This window comes from Capsicum annuum, chromosome 11, assembly GCF_002878395.1.
Source record: "Capsicum annuum cultivar UCD-10X-F1 chromosome 11, UCD10Xv1.1, whole genome shotgun sequence".
Classification (NCBI taxonomy): Eukaryota; Viridiplantae; Streptophyta; class Magnoliopsida; order Solanales; family Solanaceae; genus Capsicum; species Capsicum annuum.
Genome location: NC_061121.1, coordinates 222814274 through 222838578, shown reverse-complemented (window position 1 = coordinate 222838578; position 24305 = coordinate 222814274). Strand labels below are relative to the sequence as shown.

Below are 24305 nucleotides of genomic sequence, written 5' to 3'. Positions count from 1 at the left end.
GATAGTGCCATAATAGGTCGGGATGGGTAGGCAAACAGTAGGCTCGAGTAGGCAAATTTAGAACTTGTGGAATGCTTGGAATATTTGTTGAATGATTTCATTTTATCGCATTTGGAGCAATTGTACTTATTTGATCGGGGAATGCCCCGAGGTCATTTGTACAATTTTATTTGGGGAATGCCCCGAAGGAGTTGTACTCGAAGATGGTTCGTGATCAAATCTTGAGGCATCGGGCAGAGAATAGTCTAGGATTAGTTTAGAATAGGATTTATATTTTCGCATTTTTCTATTTTTGGGACTAAAATATACTAGTGGGAATATACTGGGTATGTTGTTGTTGGGACTGCATAATTCTGACTAGACATTATTTTGGTTTTGAATTTTGTTAGATTTGTTTGTTTTACTTATTTTATGTGTTTTGCGGGTCTATTCACTTTATAGCGTCAAACTAGCCAATATACTCCACGAAGCAACCGTGGTCGAACCACGAGATCGAGGGGTGCCTAACACCTTCTCCTTGGTCAACAAAATTTCTTAGCCAGAATCTCTATTCATGGACGAGTTTTGAAAGAGTCAAATATGATTTTGAAAAGGAATTTGCAAAGGTGACTTGGCACACCAGATTTATACTAAGTGGTGACTCTGAGTCTAAATTTAAAAGAATCCTTTCTGAAATAAATTTTCATTCTTTGTCACTTAATAATAAAAATCCTTTCAAACTTAAAATCATGTATTTTGGTTAAAAAAGAGGTGTGACAGCTCTGGCGACTCTGCTGGGGATTTTCAGAATTCGAGTTTATTTTTGAGTTGTATCGGCTTAGTGTGACACTATAGGTGTATAGACGCCTTGTTTGAGTTATTATTTTATCATTGTTGAGTGCCTACGTGCTACGTGTTTACATTTTTTCTCTTATTTGTTACTGCTTTTATATCTGTCATCATTTGCATAATCTGAATCCTTTCTTACACAACAAGTCCCGTAATACACGCTATGTACACGACCTCTAGTTAAGTCACCCTTATTTTAGGAGGGGGATCCGTCAGCTGGTATGGAGTAGGTGGAAAGCTATCACAACCACTATCAATCATACGCTCCCCCGAACAACCTTGTTAGTGGACCCCAGCGTAGGTCAGCCTTTAGGTCATGCTTATCTATATCATATTGAGACCTAGCGGAACCCACTTGGTCCTTTGTAGGAGACTCACCCCTAAAGCATCCGTATGTGCTAATTGTTGCATCTTTGAGGGTTACAGGATCATTCAATGAACTGATTTGGGGAAAGCATGTTCTAGAATTAAAGAAAAGTGTGTAGGCAAGGAAAAATTTGAAAAAAAAAAGTGTGTAGGTAAGGAAAAGTTTGAAAAAAAAGTGAGTAAAAAAAAGAATTTCGTAGTTTTTTAGTGTTCTTTATGGATTTTGTTTTTCACAATTCAAAAATTCAAAAAGTTTTTTTTATCTTTTGCACTCATTTACTCAAAAAATAAAATATTAAAAAGATTTTGCCTTTGTTTCGTTTAGAAAGCATTCATACTTTGAAAATCTCAAAAGATTTTTTTAATAGGAGTTTTTTATAAAAGAAGAATTCAAAAAAAGATGGTAGAAGTTTTGTACATTTAATATATTGAAAATACCAAAAATATTTTTCTTTCATAAATGTTGTTGTCATTTTTATGTGAAGTGTCAAATTGAAAACTCAAAAAAAAGTTTATTGACATTTTTTATTGTTTGTTTGTGATCGTGTCTCTTAAATCAAGGTTTAGTTTGTTATTTAATCCGTAACTGTCCAATCTGGATGAACTACGCACACCTGATTCCTCTTTTTCAAGAGTGAGATACGTAGGCAGCCCTTCCAACGTTTGGTGATCTTATTTAAAAAATCTAAAAAAGATTTTCTTCACTCGTTATTAGAGTAGGTGTTTCATATACATTTTTAAAAGAAAATTACAAAAATATTTTCCCTTAATAGTTTCAAGTTTCATTTTCGTATGAAGTTCAAAATTGAAAACCCTAAAAAGATTTTTTCTGTGGTAATCATAAGTTTCATTTTGTATAGGAAGCTGAAAATTTCAAAAAAAAATTCATCAATTCTTTTGACAATTTGTTATTTTCTTTTCTTCTAAAAGTATCAAGAAAAAAAAAGAAAAAGAAAGAGAGTTCGATTGGCCATGTTGTGCCAAAACTTCACGAACTACGCACACCTAATTCTCCTATCTTGGGAGTGAGATACGTAGGTTCCCTTCTTGGGTTCAGTGATCTTTTCAAAAATAAAAAAATAATAAAAAAAGAGTTTTGAAAAAGTGTTGAATTATAATGCATTTGTCACCTTCTGTTCAGTTAGTTTAAGGCAGTTGGTTTGTGGTATTTTGGCTGGTCCTCCATATTACACCAAATCAAAGAGAAAGTTATGGCCAAAAAGGATACTGAGGTTCTTGTCACTAATCAGATAGGGAATCAAGGGAATGAGAATTTAGAAGCTAATGAAGAGATTCAGAAATTAAGGCAGCAAATGATAGAAATGCATCGAGTTTGGGCTAATGGGTTGCCGCCTTCTCTATTTTCCATTGATAATCTGAAATATCTTTTTAGCTTGCCTTCAGTGTCACATGCATAGTTCCCTATTTTTGTTGACACGCTACAACATGCATCAGGATCTACTCCGGGGCAACAATATCCAAACACTTTCAATATTCATTTCCTCACTCCTCAACATAAAACTACCACATACTTGGCTCCACCTGCTGCTCATTCTTTTTCGGCGCCACCCCTGCCTGAAGCTCTTGCTTTTAATGTCCATCCAAAGGTTATGCTTCCACACTCTACAAGCAAGTCTATATTGAATATTTTTGGTGATCAGTATCATGCTCTTGAGCCCATATTTAAGTTAACTGGTCATTACCGCCTGAATTTCCTCTCAACGTTGAGAAGCCCGTTATGACAGAAGAACAAAAGGAAATGACCAAAAAATTGAGAAGTTTGGAACTAGCTATGAAGAACTTACAAGGACTCGAGGGTTATAAAAGTGTCTCGTATAAAGATCTGTGCATGTTTCCATGTGTTAATCTCCCTCTTGATTTTAAAATGCTGAAGTTTGAGAAATATGATAGACATGGGGACCCAGTGACACATTTAAGACATTATTGTAACCAACTAAAGGGCGCTGGAAGGAAGAAAGAATTACTCATGACTTATTTTGGTGAGAGTCTTTCAAGTCTAGCTTCAAAATGGTTTGTTGATCAAGACATCGACAAGTGGAATAGTTGGGATAACCTGGCTAATGAATTCGTGCAATAATTCTAATACAATATGGAGTTGATCCCTGATGAGAAATTCCTAACTAATATGAAGAAAAAGAGTACTGAAAATTTTAGGGAGTATGCGATTAGAGGGCATGAAAAGCTGCTAGGATGAAATCGCCAATGAAAGAAAGTAAGCTAGTGGAGGTGTTCATTCAAGCGACGGATGAAACATATTCTCAGCACTTGTTACTTGCATTAGGCAAGCCATTTATTGAGGTCCTCAAAATGGGAGAAATGATAGAGGATAAAATTAAGACCGATCGCATTATGAATTTTACAGTATTAAAAACAACTACTCAAGCAATTCAAAAAGGGTTCAAGAAATGTTGAAGGAAAGAAGAATAAAGAAGATATTACTGCTATTGTAGCTGGAAAACGTGCACGTCGAAGAATACCACGTCGCCGTTACCCTCAGTCTCAAGCCCAAGCTCATAACCAAGCTTTATGTAATCACTTCCGAAATTCATTATACTCCATTTGTCCACCCATATATCTAATATATAGCACGCAACCATATGTTCAACCCCATTCTTATCCACAATGGTGCACACCAACTCCTCAAAGTCATCCCCTAACTCCACAAACATACCAAAACCCTTCTAATTTTGATTATTAATCCAAGACGAACAATGAAATAAGACAGAATCCAAGGGGATAATTTCAAACCAATTGGAGAATCGTATGCCAGTTTATTCCAAAGATTGGTATAGTGGGGCATGATCACTCCTCTCCTTGGGCACACTCCTAATTTACATTCAAAAAATTTTGATTCTAATATACGATGTGCGTATCATTCTGATCAGGGTCACAGTATTAAAGATTGTTGGGATTTGAAAAGAGAAATTGAAAAAATTATTCAAGATAAATTAATTATGGTGCAGAACATTGACAGTGAGGAAAACTCTAGTCATGCTGATATGCAAACCAGTGGCTAAGATGTTAAGCTCAGCAATTGGGAAGTCACTCCTTTCCTTGCTAGGATAGATATTTGGTAGTTTGTTTTATTTTTTCTTCTGTTATCTGAATTATTTCAGGATTGTGGTTCGGAATCTATCTTGTTTTGTTTCTTTATTGTTTTTTCTCAAACCTTTCTATTTCTCCTTTCAATGAAATGTGGTATTTTATTTGTTTGTTTTACTTTAAGTTGTTTGTTTGTCACCTTTACACAATACATTTTATGTTGGTTCTAATGTTATGAAATTCTTGTGGAATTTTCAGCCAGATCTTAAAATTCAGTTTAATCATGAAACATTGAATCAGAGGGCTACAAAAAAGGCATCTAAGAAATAGGAAGTGTTTTAAAATATTTGGTGACCATGTTAAGGCCTTCTTTTAAAATTAACACAATTGTTTGAAGAATCACAAGAATAACTTGATCATCAATTGAAAAGCATAGCTCAATTAGGTCAAATAGTGGATGCGTGATCCCTATATCAAGAGAAACAAGAAGATAATCAGCTTCACGAAAGCATGAATCATTCGATGTGAGGGATGTACACCAAAGGTGGATTTGTATGTTTGACAAGTGTAGAAGAAGAAGTGGCACACATGCTCAGTTAAATTTAGTGTTGTTAAAGTGTCACAGATGATCTTTATCTTTCACTTCATATTGCATGACATGTACTTGTATTGTTAAGGAGTGATATGACGAAAGTACTTCATTCTACTATCCAACCATTGTCTCATCCTTTGTTTACCCCATTTGGGCTTTAGTTCTATTTTCTTCCATTCCCTTTTTTTGAAATCAAGATAGAATCTGCATATTTTAAAAGAAAAGGTGTCGAGCAAAACAATAGAGTCAGACTAGTTTAAAAAAAAAAGACAAAAATGTGTCCAAAAAGAAAAAAAAGAAGAGTGTCAAGAAAAATAGAGTCAGAAAAAAGTTTCAAAGAGAAAAAGAGTCAATAAAAGAGAAAAAAATCAGACTCAAGAAAAAGAATAAGTTGTCGGAACTACGTGTGACCTGCTTCTCCTCTCTCAGGGAGTGAGATACGTAGGCTGCCCTACTCTGGGCTCGATCTAACCAAATAAACAATTTAGAATCACCCATCCAAAAGAAATTGGGGCATGAGTTAATCCTCATTGTATAAGTCAATTTTTCAAAAGTTGTAAGTCCTACTCCACTTCAAGTGTCGTTTGGGCCTCATGTCATCTTTTCTTTCTAACCTCATCCAAAAGCCAAGTTACAACCAAAGAAAGACTTTTATATCAACCTTTAAGAATGTTAAGGCTAAGCATGGAATGGATAGGATGATACATTTTGGGAACTACTCATCTTTCTCAGCATAAGGAATCAAGAGATAAATAAAAATGAGAGAGTCTTATTGGTGAAAACCCTTACGGGCAACGTAAGGTGATGGTAAGTTGAGAGAGATAAAAATGAGTGAGTTTTATTGGTGAAAATCCTCACGAGCACCAGTTTTATTGGTGAAAATCCTCACGAGCACTATAAGATGACTGTGAGTTGAGAGAAATAAAAATAAGAGAGTCTCATTGGTGAAAACCCTTACGGATACCATTGGGCAATGGTGAAATGAGATAAAGAAAATGAGAGAGGCTTTTTGGTGAAAACCCTTCAAGGTGTCACTAGCCAAATGAGGTCTCTGAATGCGAATTGGCCCAAGGAAGTAAGTCAATTTCGAGTCCATCAACTCAATAATAATTGGTGAAAGTTGGATGGAAAGATCAGACAGCTTAATCCAAAATGCCTGTCATAATCATTAAAGTTGACTCACTTTCAGATAAATTTTTCTTTTCTCTTTTACAATGGGGATATTCATTGTCCTTTCTTTCTTCTCTATAATTTTATTTTTGTTTTTTTGAGTCAGTTATCCAAATTTTAAAAACTCATTGTCATTTTTCTTGTGTCTTTGAGTCAAATCAGTGTAAAAACAAGTGAGAAAAGATTTCAAAACTGGCTACCAGTTTCAAAACTAAGACAAAAAGGACAACACATGAAAGATACATGAATCTGAGCCAAAAAAGGCATGCCGAAAGTTTTGTCAACAGACAATCCTGGGAACTCATGGACATACCAAGGTTCAAAGGGTTTATTTGAGGAGCATGGTAAAACAGAGATACTGTGTTTGTTTTAGAGCCACTCTTAATAATCTGAGTTAGGGTCAAAGATGTAGCAAGTCAATGACATATGGGAATGGTTGGAAGCAAGATTAAATGTGACGAGGGCAAGAGCGATTGCAGCGAAAGCTAAAGCCACAAACCAACAACCATGTTTTAAACTCACAAGTTTTTTTTGATGAAATAAGAAACATGTTACCTTCAAATCAAGGAATTCAGAGTATAAATATCAAGGGTTGCAATGTCTCACTTCTAAAAATGCATGAAGCAATTTTATTGCACAAGTTTGATAATCAAATCATGGTAAAAATTCATCATCCTATATCCCTCGGAGAAATACTTCCTTGTCCACGTATTTCAGTTTTCAATTGCTAGGTGATACACTTCTTAAATTAAACCTTGACTCCTAGAAGATGCACCTTCTAGTCGAGTCATTCCCCTTGAATCCTAGAAGATGTACCTTCTGCTCGATTCATTCCCCTTGACTCCTAGAAGATGTACCTTCTGGTCGAGTCATTCCCCTTGCCTCCTAGAAGATGTACCTTTTGGTTGAGTTATTCCCTTTGACTCCTAGAAGATGTACCTTTTGGTCGAGTCATTCCCTTTGACTCCTAGAAGATGTGCCTTCTAGTCATTTCCTTGACTCCTGGAAGATGTCCTTTCCAGTCGAGTCATTCCCTTGACTCCTGGAAGATGTACATTCCAGTTGGACTCCTGGAAGATGTACCTTCTAGTCGATTCATTTTTATTAACTCCTGAAAGATGTACCTTCCAGTCGAGTCATTTCCCTTAACTCTTAAAAGATGTACCTTCCATTCGATCCATTCCCCTTGACTCCTGGAAGATGTACTTTCTAGCTGAGTCATTCCCCTTGACTCCTGAAAGATGTACCTTCTAGTCGAGTCATTCCCCTTGACTCCTGGAAGATGTACCTTCTAGTCGATTTATTTCCCTTGATTCCTGATAAATGTACTTTCTAGTTGAGTTATTCCTCTTGACTCCTAGAAAATGCACTTTCTAGTCGAATCATTCCAATTAACCCATAAAAGACACATATCCTTGTTTTTTTTTCAAGTAGTTATGATGTGACTTTCACAAAAGTCCTCTGATGATAAACTGGGGCAAAAATTTAATTTCTGTTGTTTGGAACTTCACTTTTTTGAAAAATAGAATATTTCTTTATCATAATCTTTGTTTGGAATAATTTTCTTTCTAGTTTTGATGTGATTTCAGTAGTCTACCTGAAAAATAGAGCGAATAAATGGAATGTCAAGCAACAAGGTAAAGAAATTGAAAGTCAACGGATTAAAGAAATAGCAAGTCAGGAGACCGTCTAGAGAATAGGGTGAAGAAATTGAAATCCAAGCAACAAAATGATGAAATTGCAAGTGGGGAGCTCGCCCGGGGAACAGAGGAAGGAAATTTCAAGTTAGGATCCCGCCTAGAGAATAGGGTGATGAAATAACAAGTCAAGAGCCAAGGATAGCTGTATAGATAGGACTTGTGTAATTTTATTTATCTATTTAACTTGTAATTTTTATTTTGATGTAATAATTGAGCCGCGGATCGAAACCTCGACAGGGAATCACTCGACTCTCCAACTCGGTATGGTCCTTCTCTTTTCAACCCTTCAAAATATCAATGACTCAATCCCCTCATAATCTTGGTAAATAAGATATCCAAAATCAAGAATCGATTGCGTTTCTTCCTTCCGTTTCCTTCCTTTGAATAATGATCGGGTCAAAATTCTGTCTCGTTGTCTACTTCTTTATCTGAGAACACTTTGTATTTATATCCAAAGAGGGGCATGATGTAGACACATAATTTTGTCTCTCTCGAAAGTCGAATTTACTCATTTACCCCACCTTACCATACACCCCACCTCTTTTTAATAATCTTCTATCAAATGACAAAAAATAACCAACTCTCAATAATATTTTCTCAACAGAAATAACAAATTCAACAAATTCGCACCTACCTCACCACACCCTTTACCCCTTACCTCACGTGCCCCTACCCAACCCCTACCCCACTCATGTTTTTTTTTTCTGAAAAAAAAAGAATACAATACACACCATATATATGCACACACAGACACACATCTATTATGATTCTTTTCCATTAACAGCTCACACACTCCCACCCAATACATATACATACTCACAGAATACATACACACAGACCCCTCACCATTAACAGACATCACTCCCTTATAGGAAAATACTACACACATAAAAACTTTACAGACAGATTCACATATACACAACCACACTCACATACAGATTCATTCAATTTACACACAATATATAATTCTCACAGAAGGGAAACACAATACGTACAACACACAGTGACACAATACGCACAACACACAGTGATACATACTCACAATGTATAGAAAATAGATAGAAAAGAGAGAAGAGAATCGAGAAAATAGTAAAAATCGAGAGAGAAAGAGAGAACCAAGGAAGAGAGAGAAAAGATAAATGAGAGAGAGAGCCAGCGAAGAGTAGAAGGCTACCGGAGAAGAAAGAAAATCTGATTGTATCTAATTTTTTTGGCAAGTTTTCTCGTCGGAAATCCATCGAAAAACTCGCCATCATCTTAAACCCGACCCATTTCTGTCAAGACCCACAAAAAACCGATCCCGCTTTCAAAGACCATCTGAAACCAGTGAGAAACGGCTAAAACCGAGCCTGATTTATTGATTCCAATGATACTCCATCAAAAATTGCTATAGCTCCGATCCGACTCATCTTTGGGGCTCCTAATTTGAGACGATTGTTTCAGATTTTTTTATTTTTGAGGTTTGATCCAAGTTTGTGGTTATTACTGAGGTTTCGAATTGAGTTTTTGAATCGAAGTTCTTCGATGCGGATTCTGCTATTTCATTAAAGTATTATTGAGTTCGAAACTTTCAAATTGAGGTCCAATTTTATTCCTTCCTTCTTTTTATTTCATTGTTTGTCATATTCGATGCATTGAATTGAACATTTGATGTCGGTTGATCTGTGTTGGGTGGTGAATTTTTGCTTGTTTTGATCTATTTTTGGTCCCTTGATTATACTTTTCGTGATGAAATGATATCTCATTCGAGAGGTAAAATCAGCTATTTTTGGGAGGCGAAAATTGAAAATTGATAAAAAAGCAAGTGTTAGTTGTTTTGATTCATTGATGTCGTTGATTGTGATAGTGCCATGATAGGCTGAGCTGGGTAGGCAAACAGTAGGCTCGGGTAGGCAAATTTAGAACTTGTGGATTATGGAATGCTTGGAATATTTGTTAAATGATTGCGTTTTATCGCATTTGGAGCAATTGTACTTATTTGGTCGGGGAATGCCCTGAGGTTATTTGTATTGTTTTATCCGGGGAATGCCCTGAAGGAGTTGTACTCAAAGATGGTTTGTGATCAAGGCCCGAGGCATCGGGTAGAGTATAATCTAGGATTAGTTTAGAATAAGATTTATATTTCCGCATTTTTCTATTTTTGGAACTGTATAATTCAGACTGGACATTATTTTGGTTTTGAATTTTGTTTGATTTGTTTGTTTTGCTTGTTTTATGTGTTTTATTGGTCTATTCACTTCATACCGTCAAACTAGCCGATATACTCCATGAAGCGACTGTGGTCGAACCACGGGATCAAGGGGTGGCTAACACCTTCCCCTTGGTCAACAGAATTTCTTAGTCGGAATCTCTGTTCGTGGACCAGTTTTGAAAGTGTCAAATATGATTTTGAAAAAGAATTTACAAAGGTGACTTGGCACACCAGATTTATGCCGAGTGGCGACTCTGAGTTTAAATGTAAAAGAATCCTTTTCGAAATAAATTTTCATTCTTTGTCACTTAATAATAAAATTCTTTTCAAACTTAAAATCATATCTTTTGGTTAAAAAAGGGGTGTGACAGTAGTTGTTCAACATTTTCATAATTTATATTTCTCAAAATATTATTTCTAAGTTTCAAATTATCTTTGTAAAATTATAGCTCATAATGATCTACTAATTCAAACAAAGTTCAAATCAAATTATATTTATTTTCAGAAATTTAACTTTTGTTGGTTTAACTCTTGTTGACTAAATTCGCTTTACAAATTTTGAATATGAGCAAAGTTGACTCGTTTTCAATTCGTTCCGGCCTGCATAACCTTAAACTTGCTCTGCCCTATCGTCATCTCTTGTTCTACCGGGATATTGAATTCTAAAGTAGAGTACCATACTCGTAAAAATATGGGCCAATCCATCCCCATTTTTTAAGGAATATGACTCATCTTTTGTTGATCCGTTTTCAAACTGTTAGCTCATCCATTTGTCACTATTACATATCATAAACTTGTGCAAAAATCGATTTAATTGGTAAATCAAATCGATAAAAATGTTATTAGTTTATCGATGTGGGTTATTGGATTAACGATTTTTTAACAGTTTTGTAAAAAATTTTTTGGACTATTGGTTCGATTTTCGATTTTAAGGTTTTAGTTAATGGTTAAACCGATTACCCGATTACATTAAATTATATTTTTATTTGTGCTTATATAATAGTAGCTTAGATTTTAATATATACCTTATTATATTTTATAGTTGTTGTCTTAGTTCTTATAATTTATGTAGACTTTCTATATGAAGATCGTGTAAAACAAATACAAATAAGAGAAAGTAAAGAAAAATTAGGCGAGTATTTTCTTATCGGTGAAATGAAAAATTGAACTAATAAAGTAAAAAATCGATTAACCAAAAATCAATAATGAATATCTTATTGGTTCGGTTATTGGTTTAGCATATTTTCAAATAAAAATCGATAAATCAAACCAATAATATACAAAATCGAATTGAACCGACTTATGCTCACTCTATCATAAACTACATTGATTTCAAATCAAAATTTCAAATTTAAACCTCAATTGTATGTCCAAACATCTGCGAAGAATATTTATTTAGAAGGAAAAAAATAAAGAGGAAAAAAAATTAAGGGGAAATTTAATTATAGTAGTGAATGCACTAATTAATCTATATCAATAATCTATAATATATTAAAAGTATGAAGACTTTTAGAAAAGTGATTTAAAATTTTTTGCCCTTCACCAAAAGTCTTCACTTTAGACAAAATCGTCTTTTCACTATTTTTATATTTAAAAATTAATAATTTAATTATTTTTTCTGATTTGGGACTTGAAACCTACTAAACTATAAATTAGTTTTTACCTTACTATAAATTATTTTTACCTTTTTAAAATATATGTAATTTAGAACTTTCACCTTATTTAAAATATATGTAATTTAGGACTTTCAAACCAACTAATATAGTGTATTAATTTTTTCCTTATTTAAGGACTCTTTATTCAGAGAAAGAGAACCGTTGTCATTAAAAAAATGTAATTCATTCTTTACGTAGAGGCTAGAGCATAGGCCTTTTTTGTTGTCTTTTTTGTTTTTCTTTTTTACAAATTTTAAAATTAAGGCTCTTCGTTGCAAAATATAAACTTGAGATTCAAAGTTTTAATATTTTTTTTTAATTCACAAATTTTAAATTGAGATCAAACCTTTTATACTACGATTTGAAATTTGAAATCAAAATTGAAACAGTATACAAACACTGATTTCAAATTAAAACTTCAAATTATATGTCCGTTTAAATAATAAAGGTTATTGATTCTGCAATGTGACGAGGATTCTTGACTATGATGAGAGTTGTACTTAGGTGAAGACACATATTTGTAGCTATTTTAATAGTCCGTGATTGTTCTTCATTGCAATTTGTGAAGACATAGTAGTTTATTGAACAAAGTTAAAGTTTAACCGTAAGTTTTTCTAGATATGGATTGATTTGTGATTAATTCATATTTCATTATTATTATTTTTTCAAGATGGTCATATGTTTTTGTTTAAAAGATTGACTCGGTGAGTTGAGAATCTCAGAATTTGCTTGATTTCTTGTTTTTATCATAGATATTTTAGTTGTGCGTGCATTATGATAAATGAATTAACTAGGTAAATTTTTTGTTTGTTGTAAATGAAATAGATAGTACATAGTAGGAGTCGTATTGTTGTCATTCAAATTCTAACTATTATTCATTTATTTACTGCATATTAATTTCATGTTCTAAGACCAAAGGTCAATTATGGGAACCAATAAGTTGTTTTAGATAACCAACATGGGTTGTGGTGCAGTGGATGTGGATGTTCCACCCTTAACCAGAGGTCGAGGGTTTGACCCTGGGTATGGAGAAAACTTTGTTGGAAGCGCTGCCACCTTAATGGGCCCTGAAACGGGCGATCCGGATTAGTCGGGGCTCCAATGAGGGCACCGGACATCGAATGAGAAACCAAAAAAAAAAAGTTATTTTAGATAAAATTATTCATTCAACGAAGTACCTCGAATGATTAATACTTTTATCATCAAACAATGTTATCAACGGTATAAGAGGGAGAGATTTGGACTAACAAATAAAGTTGTTGCCATGTAATTAGGAGGTCTCGAACAGGATAGACCTACGTGATTGCCATTTTCGTATGATTTGTGTTTATCTTTTAAGTTATTATTTGGACGAAGATAGGAGGTGGGGATGATGAGTTTCTTTTTATAGTTTGAGTTGAAGTTCTATCGGAAATAATTAGTCTTTCTACCTTTTGAGGCAGGGGTAAGGTGTACTGTCTTGAATCCTACTTTATAGGATTATATTGAATACATTGTTGTATTTTTATCTAGAATGTCAATCTTGAATTCAAAAATCTATATGATGTATTATTATGTTCTACAATAATTAGTAATTAGTCATGTTCCCTTTACTTCTTTTTTTTTTTGTTAATCTTTCCTTATTTAGAAGATTTTTTACGTAGCTTTCAACTAATAGTATTCTCCATTCATTTTTACTTGTCACGTTTAAATTTTGTATGCCTATTAAAAAGATAACGATGACATGAATTTTCATTAATTGGTGTTTATTATTAGATTTTAAAAATTGATTTGAAGAATAGATAATTAATGATAGAATAAAACATGAAAAACATAGTTGTCTTTTAATGAATATCGATTTTTGAAATAATGAACAAGTAAAAGTGAATGAATCTTAAATATTTTCATTACACAAAAGTAACTTCAAAAGAATTATAATTATGTTAAATTGTTCAAACTAAATGTGAAATCAAATGAAAATAACAGCTCATGAAGGTTGGAAAATCAAAAGCCTCAAGATATTTTTATCTAACTTGATTTTTTTTAAATATTTTATAAAAAAGAGAAACATGAAGGTTGATGTTTATAGAATTTACATGAAGTCATGAATTTATAATACCTTTCAACTTTAATTTTTTTAAAAATAGTATTTTATATATACGGTTAAAGTTTCTTAGTCATAATAATCTATTTTCTTTATCTGAAGGATCACATCTTATTTAAATAGTAATAACTATGTCAAAAAACTCTTCATAATGAAGAATCTCAAAAGGAAGCTAAAAAAAATAAAGGGAGGTTGAGTTATAAGTTTTCCTATGTGTAACTTGCATTACATGATTTTTTTTTTAAATATCACCAATAAGTAACATCAAAATAAAATATAAAATTTTTGTGTATCAAATAGATTTAGGAGTCCTTATAGTTTCTTATATAAATATTACCAAATAATGTTTTAATGTTAATTAAAGTTGAGGGTAAAATATGAAAAATAATAATTATTTTTTCTTCATATGTCAAAAATAACAAGTATTCCTTTGTCCAATAATACTTTTTCACTATACTTATCGTTTGGTAGACTGTATTGAAATGTTAATGCATGCATTAGTTTAATGTGTATTAGAAGTACCTTGTTTGGTATACCTTTTTACCCTATGTATAACTAATGCAAGCATTAGTAATACGCTATATCATTAGTAATGCAATGGATCTAATGCATGCATTAACATGCTTAAAGACCCTATTATCCCTCAAAAAATTTTCCGCATCCTTTCTAGCATATATATTGAGGGTATTATGTAAAAAAATTTTTTTTCTAGAAATTATGTAATTCATGTTTTTTTTAATACATCGAACCAAACACTGCATAAGAAAAATACAAGCATAACTAATGCAAGCATAACTAACACAAGCATTACTAATACAAGCATTACTAATACACCATATTTTGCATTATTCTTATACACTCTACCAAACTATCCTAAAGTAGATGTCCAATAATACTTGTTTAGTTTAAAAAATTAATGGACAATTTAGCATTTTCTATCCATTTTTCTTACTATTAAATATTATTCATCCTCAATGCATTTTTCAACGCAATAAATTTATTATATTCAAAGGGCGAATAATGAAATTGTCCCTATTATTTATTATTTTTTAACATGTATGTCAAGTGAATAATGAACAAGTATTGTTGAATAGAGAGAGTAAAAATAAAAAATAATTTTAAAAATAAGAGACAAGTAAAATTAAACAGATGGAATACCTTATTTATCCACTTTCAATGCTTTCGTCGTTCTATCTTGACATTTATTTATTTTATTGCACTAAATATAGCAATAAAGGACATGCAATTTACACTTTTAAAGCAACATATATATATTTTTTTTATTTTTAAGTACTTGTCATTTTTGTTATGTCTATTTTTTAAGTAAAACTTTAACTATAGATTGAGTAATTTGATTAAATTATCCTATTTATTATTCATTTTAATTTAGTATAGTGCTTGTCCCTTTTGCACCATATTAACGGCCCTTCATATTTTATGATGAAGGGCAAGGATAAAAAAATTAATGATATCTTAGTTTTCTAAAATGATAAGTGCTTTGTTGTTTTGTTTTTAGTTGACATGATAAAACTTCACATAACCATTTAGAAAAATTAATTAGGAGTGTAATTTGACTCATATACTCATTATTAATCTTTACCTATTTATGTGTCTATTAATTATAGAATAATTAATGTTAAGAGAAAACTTGAAAAAAAATTAATTCTTTCTTGATTTTTTAATTAAATTGATCAGTATTTGAAAACAACTATTTTCAGTATATATGACAACTAAAAAGAAACGAAATACGTATTATGAATCATCCTTTTTAGCAACGATATAATATTTAGGAACGAAAGGAGTATTAAATAATAGAAATATCTTTATCAAATTGAAGGTACTCAAAAAACTGTGATATTTAATTGACAAAGAGGTAATAATTCTTTTTATTCATATTATCTTTTGCGTTATTTTTTAAAAGTGTTATACTTAATAATATAACGATCACATATCAATTTATTTTTCATGCATTTATTATTATTATTATTATTAATGTTATATACACGTGCAACACACGTATGCAAAACTAGCATCATCATATACGTGAATATGCCAAATTAGTTAAAATTTGCATCGAAATCATCAATTACCTAATGAAGAATATTTAAAAATTTAAAACTACATAAGAAGATCTTCAATACTCATTATATAAAGCAAAATAATCGTCAACTCATCAACTAATTAACATATTTTTCTTTGAAAAAAAACTTGTTTGACTTAAGAATGAAGATCTTTTGTACTTCTCTTTTACTTCTACAACTAGCTTTGGCTCTAGGTATTTATACAATTGTTATCATTCTTTTTCCTTTTGATTCTTGATTAATCTTTTTCTTTAAAGTTATAACTTATAGTATGCGAGCTGAGAGTCCTTCGTAAACATCCTTTTTATCTTCATTACTTATGGGTAAAGTGTGTGGACGCTTTGCCCTTCCCTGACCTCATTTGTGAGAGTTCTTTGGGTATATTTTTATTGTTGTTTTATGCGTTCAACATGGAGAAAAATATCTTTTTTTAAGATATTGATTCCTTCTTATAAAAATAAGTTTCTTTAAAATCGAGAAAATAACTTCCACGGTGGATTGTCGTCTTCCCAATTCCCAACATCCTATTTTATACCAAGCATTTTTTTTTTTTTTTTTAAATATGATTCTTCTAATGTGCCTAGATTCTTACGTATCTTTTTAGTACATTGAGCTAATTATGTCGATTTCTCTTCTCTTAATTTTCTTCAAGTTATTGTTTAAATTGAGAACACATGATATAATTTAAAATTGGTGTTTAACATTTAATTGAATAAAGCAATACCCTATTCATTGTTTGAACAAATTAAAGTTATCCACTAATATGAATTTGCCAAACATTTTTTCTTATAACTCTTTTATGTGTCTCTTATGGCAGTTGAAGCAAATGCACCAACACATCCTTCATCAAATGAAGACAAATGTGAAGCAATTTTTGAGAATTTTGGTTCTGTAGATTCATCAAATGAATGTGAAAAACAATGTATACAATCATGTTACAAAGGTGTAGGTAGTATTTATAGTTTTTGTAATTTTGAAAAGAATTGTCATTGTCATCCTATGAGAGGTGCTCCTTGTCCTCCTCTAACTAATTGCCCCTTAGTTACAAAAGGGAAAAATGTTACATCTAAATTCATTGAATAAATTATTGAAGAGAATTATCTATTTTTTTTAAATTAATTTCTAAGCACTTTCACTATATCTCGATAATAGAACAAACTATTGAAAAGGTGGATGCAACGTGTCTTTATTGGGTTTATTTAAATTTAGTATTTTTGAGGTGCATTGAATGCATATCTATTTATACACAAAATGATCTATGGCTAAAATTGTAACAAATGTTAGATTCAGTACGATTTTATAAGTGCATGCACCAATGTTGGGTGAGAACTAAAAGTTGGAACTTGTTACAAGAAATTTATCATAATTGATTTTTATTTTTTCTCAAAAGGAAAATATAATTTTTCCACATTTATATAATTCTCATATCATATAGGAAAAGTTTTGGACTTCCTCTAAATTAAAGATTCTTTCGTACACAAAACATAACAATATTCACGATATATATATAGCGTTTTTTAATTAGGGTCAAATCATATTAAAATATTGTACTTGTTTTAGTATAGTTCTCTTTGCTTATGATTTGTTGTTGTTCAAGGTTTAATTTGAATTATTCGTTTCTTCATGATGCCTTGTTATTTTGATGCCAACAGAATTTATCGAGTTTTAATCTTAAATCCGCCTACACAGGCAAAAGAAAATAAATCCAAAACAACAACATTATATATATACCACGATATGTCAATCAAGTTAGATCGATTAGAATCAATTGTACAACTTTTCAACGTTATGCAATAAGTAGAGTCTGTTAATTAAATTTTTTGAAGATTATAATTAATTAATTCAAAAACATAAAATAAAGGCTTCGACATTTGCGCGTGAAAGTCATTTTCATATGAAGCGCTCCTTATTAAAGGCAATCTCATCTTTGAGATTTGCACGCGAAAGTCTCATCTGGAGACAAACAACTCCTAAATAAAGGCAATTCCATCTTCGAGATTTCATGTGAAAGTCTCATTTAGATATAAAACGCTTGGCAATTCATCTTCGAGATTTGTTTCATTTAGAGATGAAGCCGCCTTACAAAAGCCAATTCCATCTTTGAGATTCGCACGAGTAAGTTTCACTTGGAAATAAAGGACTTCTTACTAAAAGATAATTTCATATTCAGTATCTTCAATAAGGATAAGGAATATTTAATTTCTTTCTATTTTTTGACTCGATATTCGGTAGCTGTTTAGGGCTAATTCGGATTCGCACCATGATATCCTACTTTAGAAGGAAAAAGGCTCTCAAGGTGACTCCATACTTGAGCTTAAATTGAAAATCTTTGATTAAGATTGAAGAAGACACTTACAACTCTATCACAATCATTTATAGTGGAGTAATAATATTGAAAATTGGGAAAAGACTCAAATATGCCACTGAACTATCAGAAATGACTCATTTATGTCATCCATTAAAAGTTGGGTTCATTCATGCCATCGCCGTTATAAAACTGGTCCATCTATACCATTACTTTTTAACGGTTGTTTTCTAAAAAACTGTTTTGCCACGTGGACTCTTATTAGAGGTCCACGTCATTATTTATTTATTTTTTAGTTTTGATCCATTAAGAAGAATTCACTCATACCCAACCTATCACCTTAACCCACTTTAATATTACTCTTAATTTTGACCCAAGATTTAAACATATATATAGTCATTTAGTCTTCGAACATAAAATTTTCACACTTGAATACTACGTTTAAAATAATATAGGTTAGAATAATTAATAATTTAAAATGACAAATGAATAAATTGTGATTAAAAATTAGTTTGTTTTGACTCTCAAAATCCGAACATCATCACATAATTTAGGACGAAGAGAATACCACATAAATGAAGGACCACAACTTTTAATTAGGAAGAATACCTAAAAATCCCTTCTAAATTTGAATTATAAGTTTTATAATTGAATTATTGGTAGTATTAATTATTTTGTGTATTTGGCTATTTGATAGCCTTTATATTCTTTAACGTGGACGAGACATAGAGCATAACTTTTTTCTGCGTGGGTGGATTCTTTAATATACACATTAAAGATCCATTAATATACACATAAATAGTGTCTGCGTGAATAGGTACCAAACAACTCTAAAAAATATGTGGACTGAAAAACACCCTACGTACCTGGATGGTGGTTTTTTATTTATTTTATATTTTTTAAAATTCTAACATGCCTAAAAATAAATTATGCTCTACGTCTCGCCCACGTTAAAGAGTATAAAGGCTACCAAATAGACAAGTCCACGAAATAATTAAGACTACCAAATAATTCAATTATACAACTTATAATCCAAATTTAGAAGGAACTTTTAGGTATTCTTCCTAATTAAAAGTTGTGGTCCTTCATGTATGTGGTATTCTCTTCATCCTAAATTATGTGATGATGTTCGAATTTCGAGAGTCAGAACAAATTATTTTTTACTCACAATTTATTCATTTGTCATTTTAAATTATTAATTATTCTAACTTATATTATTTTGAACGTAGTATTCAAGTGTGTAAATTTCATGTTCGAAGACTAAATGATTATATATATGTTTAAATCTAGGGTAAAAATTAAGAGTAATATTAAAGTGAGTTAAGGTGATAGGTTGGGTGTGGGTGAACTCTTCTTAATGGATCAAAACTTTAAAAGGAAAAAAATTTAAAAATGACGTGGACCTCTAATAAGAGGCCACGTGGCAAAACAGGTTTTTTGAAAACCATCGTTAAAAAGTAATGGCATGGATAGATCGGTTTTAAACGGCGATGGCATGAATGAGCCCAACTTTTAACGGATGACATAAATGAGTCATTTCTGATAGTTCAGTGGCATATTTGAGTAATATGTGGCCCAACCAATTTATTCACTTGAAAGATCAAACTAGAAAAAGTCCATATAGGACAAACAAACACATCACAACACAACTATTTAGCCTAAAAACGATACAGTTGAATTTGTAAATAATATCTCGAGGTTCGTCATACAGTGCTTACTTCGTGAGAGATCCCTTCCGCTTCGTCTTGTGACTCCCGAGGATCTTTGCCCAATACAACAACATAAACACAGAAACTTAAATTATAACAACACAAACATGAACTTATATTATTTTGTTTCAAGCCTAGTAGAGCTTGTATGGTTTCAATGCTGCTTCAATTTCAGTGGTGTCACTGAAATAATATCCCAAATATTCTGTGTATGAAAATGGTTTGAATAATGGTGGATTGTTCTCATTTACAAGTATTTTTGCAGGTTCTATTATGCACTGAATTGGACTTATTAAGCTGCCAACTGATGTCCTATCAGAATGTGAGTTTGTCACAACTCTATGTACTCCTGCTGATAGCTTGCCATTGCTCACAACCTACACAAAATCACAGTGACGTACTCAGAATTTTTCGCAAGCAATTTCTCATGAAAGTTTTTTTAACAAAGTGGTAGGATTTTCATAATATATGGAGGTTAATTAAGCATTTGATTTTAAAATAATAAGGTGTATTTGTGATTGAATCGATCATATTGTAAGGGTATTTAAGTATATTTACCCTAGAATTAATAAAATAAAAGGATGACCGGTTTATCATTAGAAAAAAAACTAAAATAAATATCTCAATTTTGATTTATGTTGCAACATTTAAATAACCACATAGTTTAAGAAAGAAATGATGATTTTTTTAAATTTCTGATCATAAACATGTCATAATGTTTTTATGATTATAATACTTTCGAATGTGCGATCTAAACGCTATATAACATTTATACGGCGGTAAGGATAGCATTATAAATAAAGTATATTTCGATATAGAGCACTAACGTTGACCATAGTAAACCTTTTCTGATGTGAATTCGAATTAATCAACCACCAAAAAATCTAATATATGTTCACAGGAAGAAGTATACAATACCTTTAAGATCAAACCGTTGATGACAACAAGTGCACCAGGAATTGATTCAACACCAAACCATTTGCCATCCTTTGATCTCACATGCAATCCACTTAGTTCTTGTTGGACCAAATTGATAAGTGCACCATCACAATGTTCAGCTATACCTATTGTTGAATTTGGGTCTGGACATTGTGGATAATGATGGGTCACCATTAGTTGAGTTTGGCTATGTTCTTTCCCCAAATACCCTACTTCAAGTCCAAGTCCTTCACACATTAGGTCCAAAATCCTCAAGCTCAGTTTCCTCAACTCCAATGCATATTCACCTATCACTTCTCTAATAAAATAAAATAAATAAAACATGATTAGTATAAGGATCTTTACGAGGTTGCATTCATTGTATACTTTTTTAAGCTAGTATATAAAGATTAGAGTATAGCATCGATAGCATCGAGTACCCTCTGGATTATGACCATATTTGCTACGACACACTCCAACTTCATAGAGGTCCTATTGCCCCCTGAACTCAATTTTAATGTATTTTTGTCACCATTTTTAGATAATGTGACACCTTTTTAGCTGACGTGAAACCTTTGACGGGGGCTCCATTTTTATGTAATAAAGGTGCCATATTAACACAAAAGGAAGACAAAAATATGCTAAAATTGAGTTTAGAGGGGTAATAGGACCCATGTAAAGTTGGAGTGTGTCGTAGCAACTTTGGCCATAGTTCGAGGGGATACTGGATGCTTATCTCTAAAGATTATGCTTTGATTATATACATGCTATACATGAATTATACATATATCATTCACTCACATATTCTTTTAAATTAGTTTAAACAATTGGGTCAACAACTATTTAAGTTAATTATAATTAATATATTCTTAATAAGAAGCTTTCAATTATTACCATAAGTAGTAGTAATAAGAAATAATTTTCTTAGTTCAAGACAGCTCTTACTAGCTGGAATCGAAGAATCAATGGATTTGTTCTTGTTTTTTTTCCTCTTAAAATAGCCGCGGCCTTTGAACCCCTTTAAAGCAACCATTATTCTAGAGTTTCAATTTCTACAAACGTTTACTTGTGAAAATTGAAACTCCATAACAACAAATATTTTTCAAAGATAAAATCAAAAAATGATCAGTTCACACAGTTTCATTTGCGTTATATACGTATACATATAACGAGCAATGTATATAATATACCTATATTTTTGTGGGTTTTCAGGCCAAGAATTGATGACATCTTGAGTGAGAGGATGACAACCATGTCCAAAAGTATCTTTCCAAAAAACAGTTTCTTTCTCATTAGTTTTTGAACCATTTTTCTTTGGTGTGTATTCTTTTTCAATGTAAAGTTTTGGCCTTTGGTCAATTGATGGTTCAAAATCACTTAAGCTCTCATCATCTTTATTCTCAACAAACTTTGCTTTCTCCTCAATTGGAAGATAGAAAAACTCTTTGCAAACTGCTAATGCATCAGCCATTAGGCTTTCTGAAACTCCATGGTTGATCACCTGATACAATAGGTAAAAATTCAGTTACACCAAAATAATTTTAAAAGATAATTTTTTGACTTTATTATTCTAATGTGTGAAGTTCAGTGGTCATATGATAAATTGATCCTAGGGGATCATTTGGTTCATTGGATCATAAAAGATAATAATTCCCAGATAAAACATGATGAAAAATTCCTGCTAATTATATATCTCCGTGGGATGTATTATGTATCTCGATAGACCCAAAATTCAAAAATATATATCGGGAGCTAATTATGTATCTTTACAAAGAAAACAATGCGTCTTCATTGGATGTATCGAAAGCTAATTATGTATCTCGACGGACCCCAAATCGTGTTTTTCAGTAATTGTGCAAAATGTCGAATTTTTCTGTAATTAAACTCCAAACTGTCGGGATCTACGTTGTTTTCGAACCTCAAGGTAGATATCAAAGCTTAACAATTTGGGAGAAACCAAAAGGAAACAAAAGTATGATAAACATATCGAGATGTATAATAACAAGAAAAGAGATACAATATATTTAACCTGAAAGAGACCAAACTCAGCTGAAGCTTTGATGATTTGTTGAATAGAATGATTTGAAGGTTGTGATAAATCAATAACTGGAATATGTTTACCAATAGGTACATCTGCATTTACCCTTTTCTCTAATGGAACTACATATTTATTTGGAATTGAATTCACTTCTGATGACCAACTTGAAACTAGTGATGCCATAATTAATTTAATTAAAATTTTCTACCTCTTAGAGAGTAATTAAATTATTGCTTTATGAAGATACTAGGCTGTGTTTTGAACTTATTTATAATGATTGGTATATAGTTTATAAATTAAATAATTCTATTTGTGTGAGCTCATAAACATTGTCGATTTCAAGTCCGAATATAGAAGAGGAGGGCTGTCGAGGGTCAACTAGAAACAATCTCTCTAACACATAAAGACAGGGACAAGACTGTGCATACATTTTACTTTCTTCAGACTTCTCTTGTGAAATTACATTTTTTGACATAAATCCCGACAGTTTGGAGCTTAATTACAGAAAATTTTGACATTTTTCATAATTACTAAAAATCTCGATTTTGAATCTGTCGAGATACATAATTATCTCCCAATAAATCCAACGGAGATACATTTTCCTATCTAAAGATGCATAATTAGCTCCAGATACGTTTTTTGCGACTTTGGTTCTGTTAAGATACATAATACATCCGACGAAGATACAATTTTTCCTTTGTAAAGATACATAATTAGCTCCCCATACATTTTTTTTTTTCAATTTTAGGTATGTCAAAATACATAAATAAGCTCTCGATACATTCAATTGAGATTTTTGTAGTGAAAATTTGTATAAATAAAATAAAGTATAAACCACATAAATCCCTACTATTGTGAAAGTATTTACATATAATCCCGTTAGGCTTTCTCTCTCCCTAATTTGTAAAATATACTTATATATTAGGTAGGCCCTTATACATTGCTGCAATGTATGATAAAACAGATTTGCCTACATTTATGAAAAGAGAAATCAGATACTATCTTTCTCTACCTTAATTAATGCAATTAATTACTGATCATTATGTAGCGTATGATTAAATATAATAACTGAAATTTAAATTTAAAAAAATTCTTAAACATCACTATTAATTGTTCTCATTTACAATATTTTATGTTGTTTATTCATTTTAGCAGATCAAAAAGCCTTATTATTTCCTTCTTATACTATTTTTAGTAGTAATAAATTACATAAAAAATAATAAAATATGATTTTAGTTAAAACATTTTTAAAAATTATGTAACAACAACATAAAATAATATAAAATCTAGTGGGAGTATTTGTTTTCATTCTTTTTCCTTTACTTTAGTAGAAGTAATATTAATACGTATGAATTATTTGTGTTCACATTGATATGATCCATTAAGCTCCTAGAAAATTAATTTCAAAATATATTTTGACGAAAAAAATTATCTTTCATTCACAGAATCATATAAATTTATTATAAATAATTTAAATTCATGAAAAAAAAACATCAGTTAACAAAATAGTTAAATGAGAATAATATGTATTCAAATACAGTTGATATATTCAATTTTATTATTCAATATGATGTATTTATTGAATCAATGCAAATAATGGATAAGT

The 24305-nt window shown here is 31.4% G+C and overlaps 1 protein-coding gene across 1 annotated transcript; it reads right to left on the bottom strand.

Moving 5' to 3' along the window:
• Window positions 1-19596: 19596 nt before the first annotated feature.
• LOC107846939 (hyoscyamine 6-dioxygenase-like) lies at window positions 19597-22913 on the bottom strand. The gene is made up of 4 exons (XM_016691210.2): window positions 22691-22913; window positions 21852-22162; window positions 20662-20980; window positions 19597-20120 (listed from the first exon to the last, which is right to left on the bottom strand). The coding sequence occupies exons 1-4, from the start codon at window positions 22880-22882 to the stop codon at window positions 19878-19880; spliced, it is 1065 nt and encodes a 354-aa protein (XP_016546696.1). The 5' UTR covers window positions 22883-22913; the 3' UTR covers window positions 19597-19877.
• Window positions 22914-24305: the final 1392 nt, after the last annotated feature.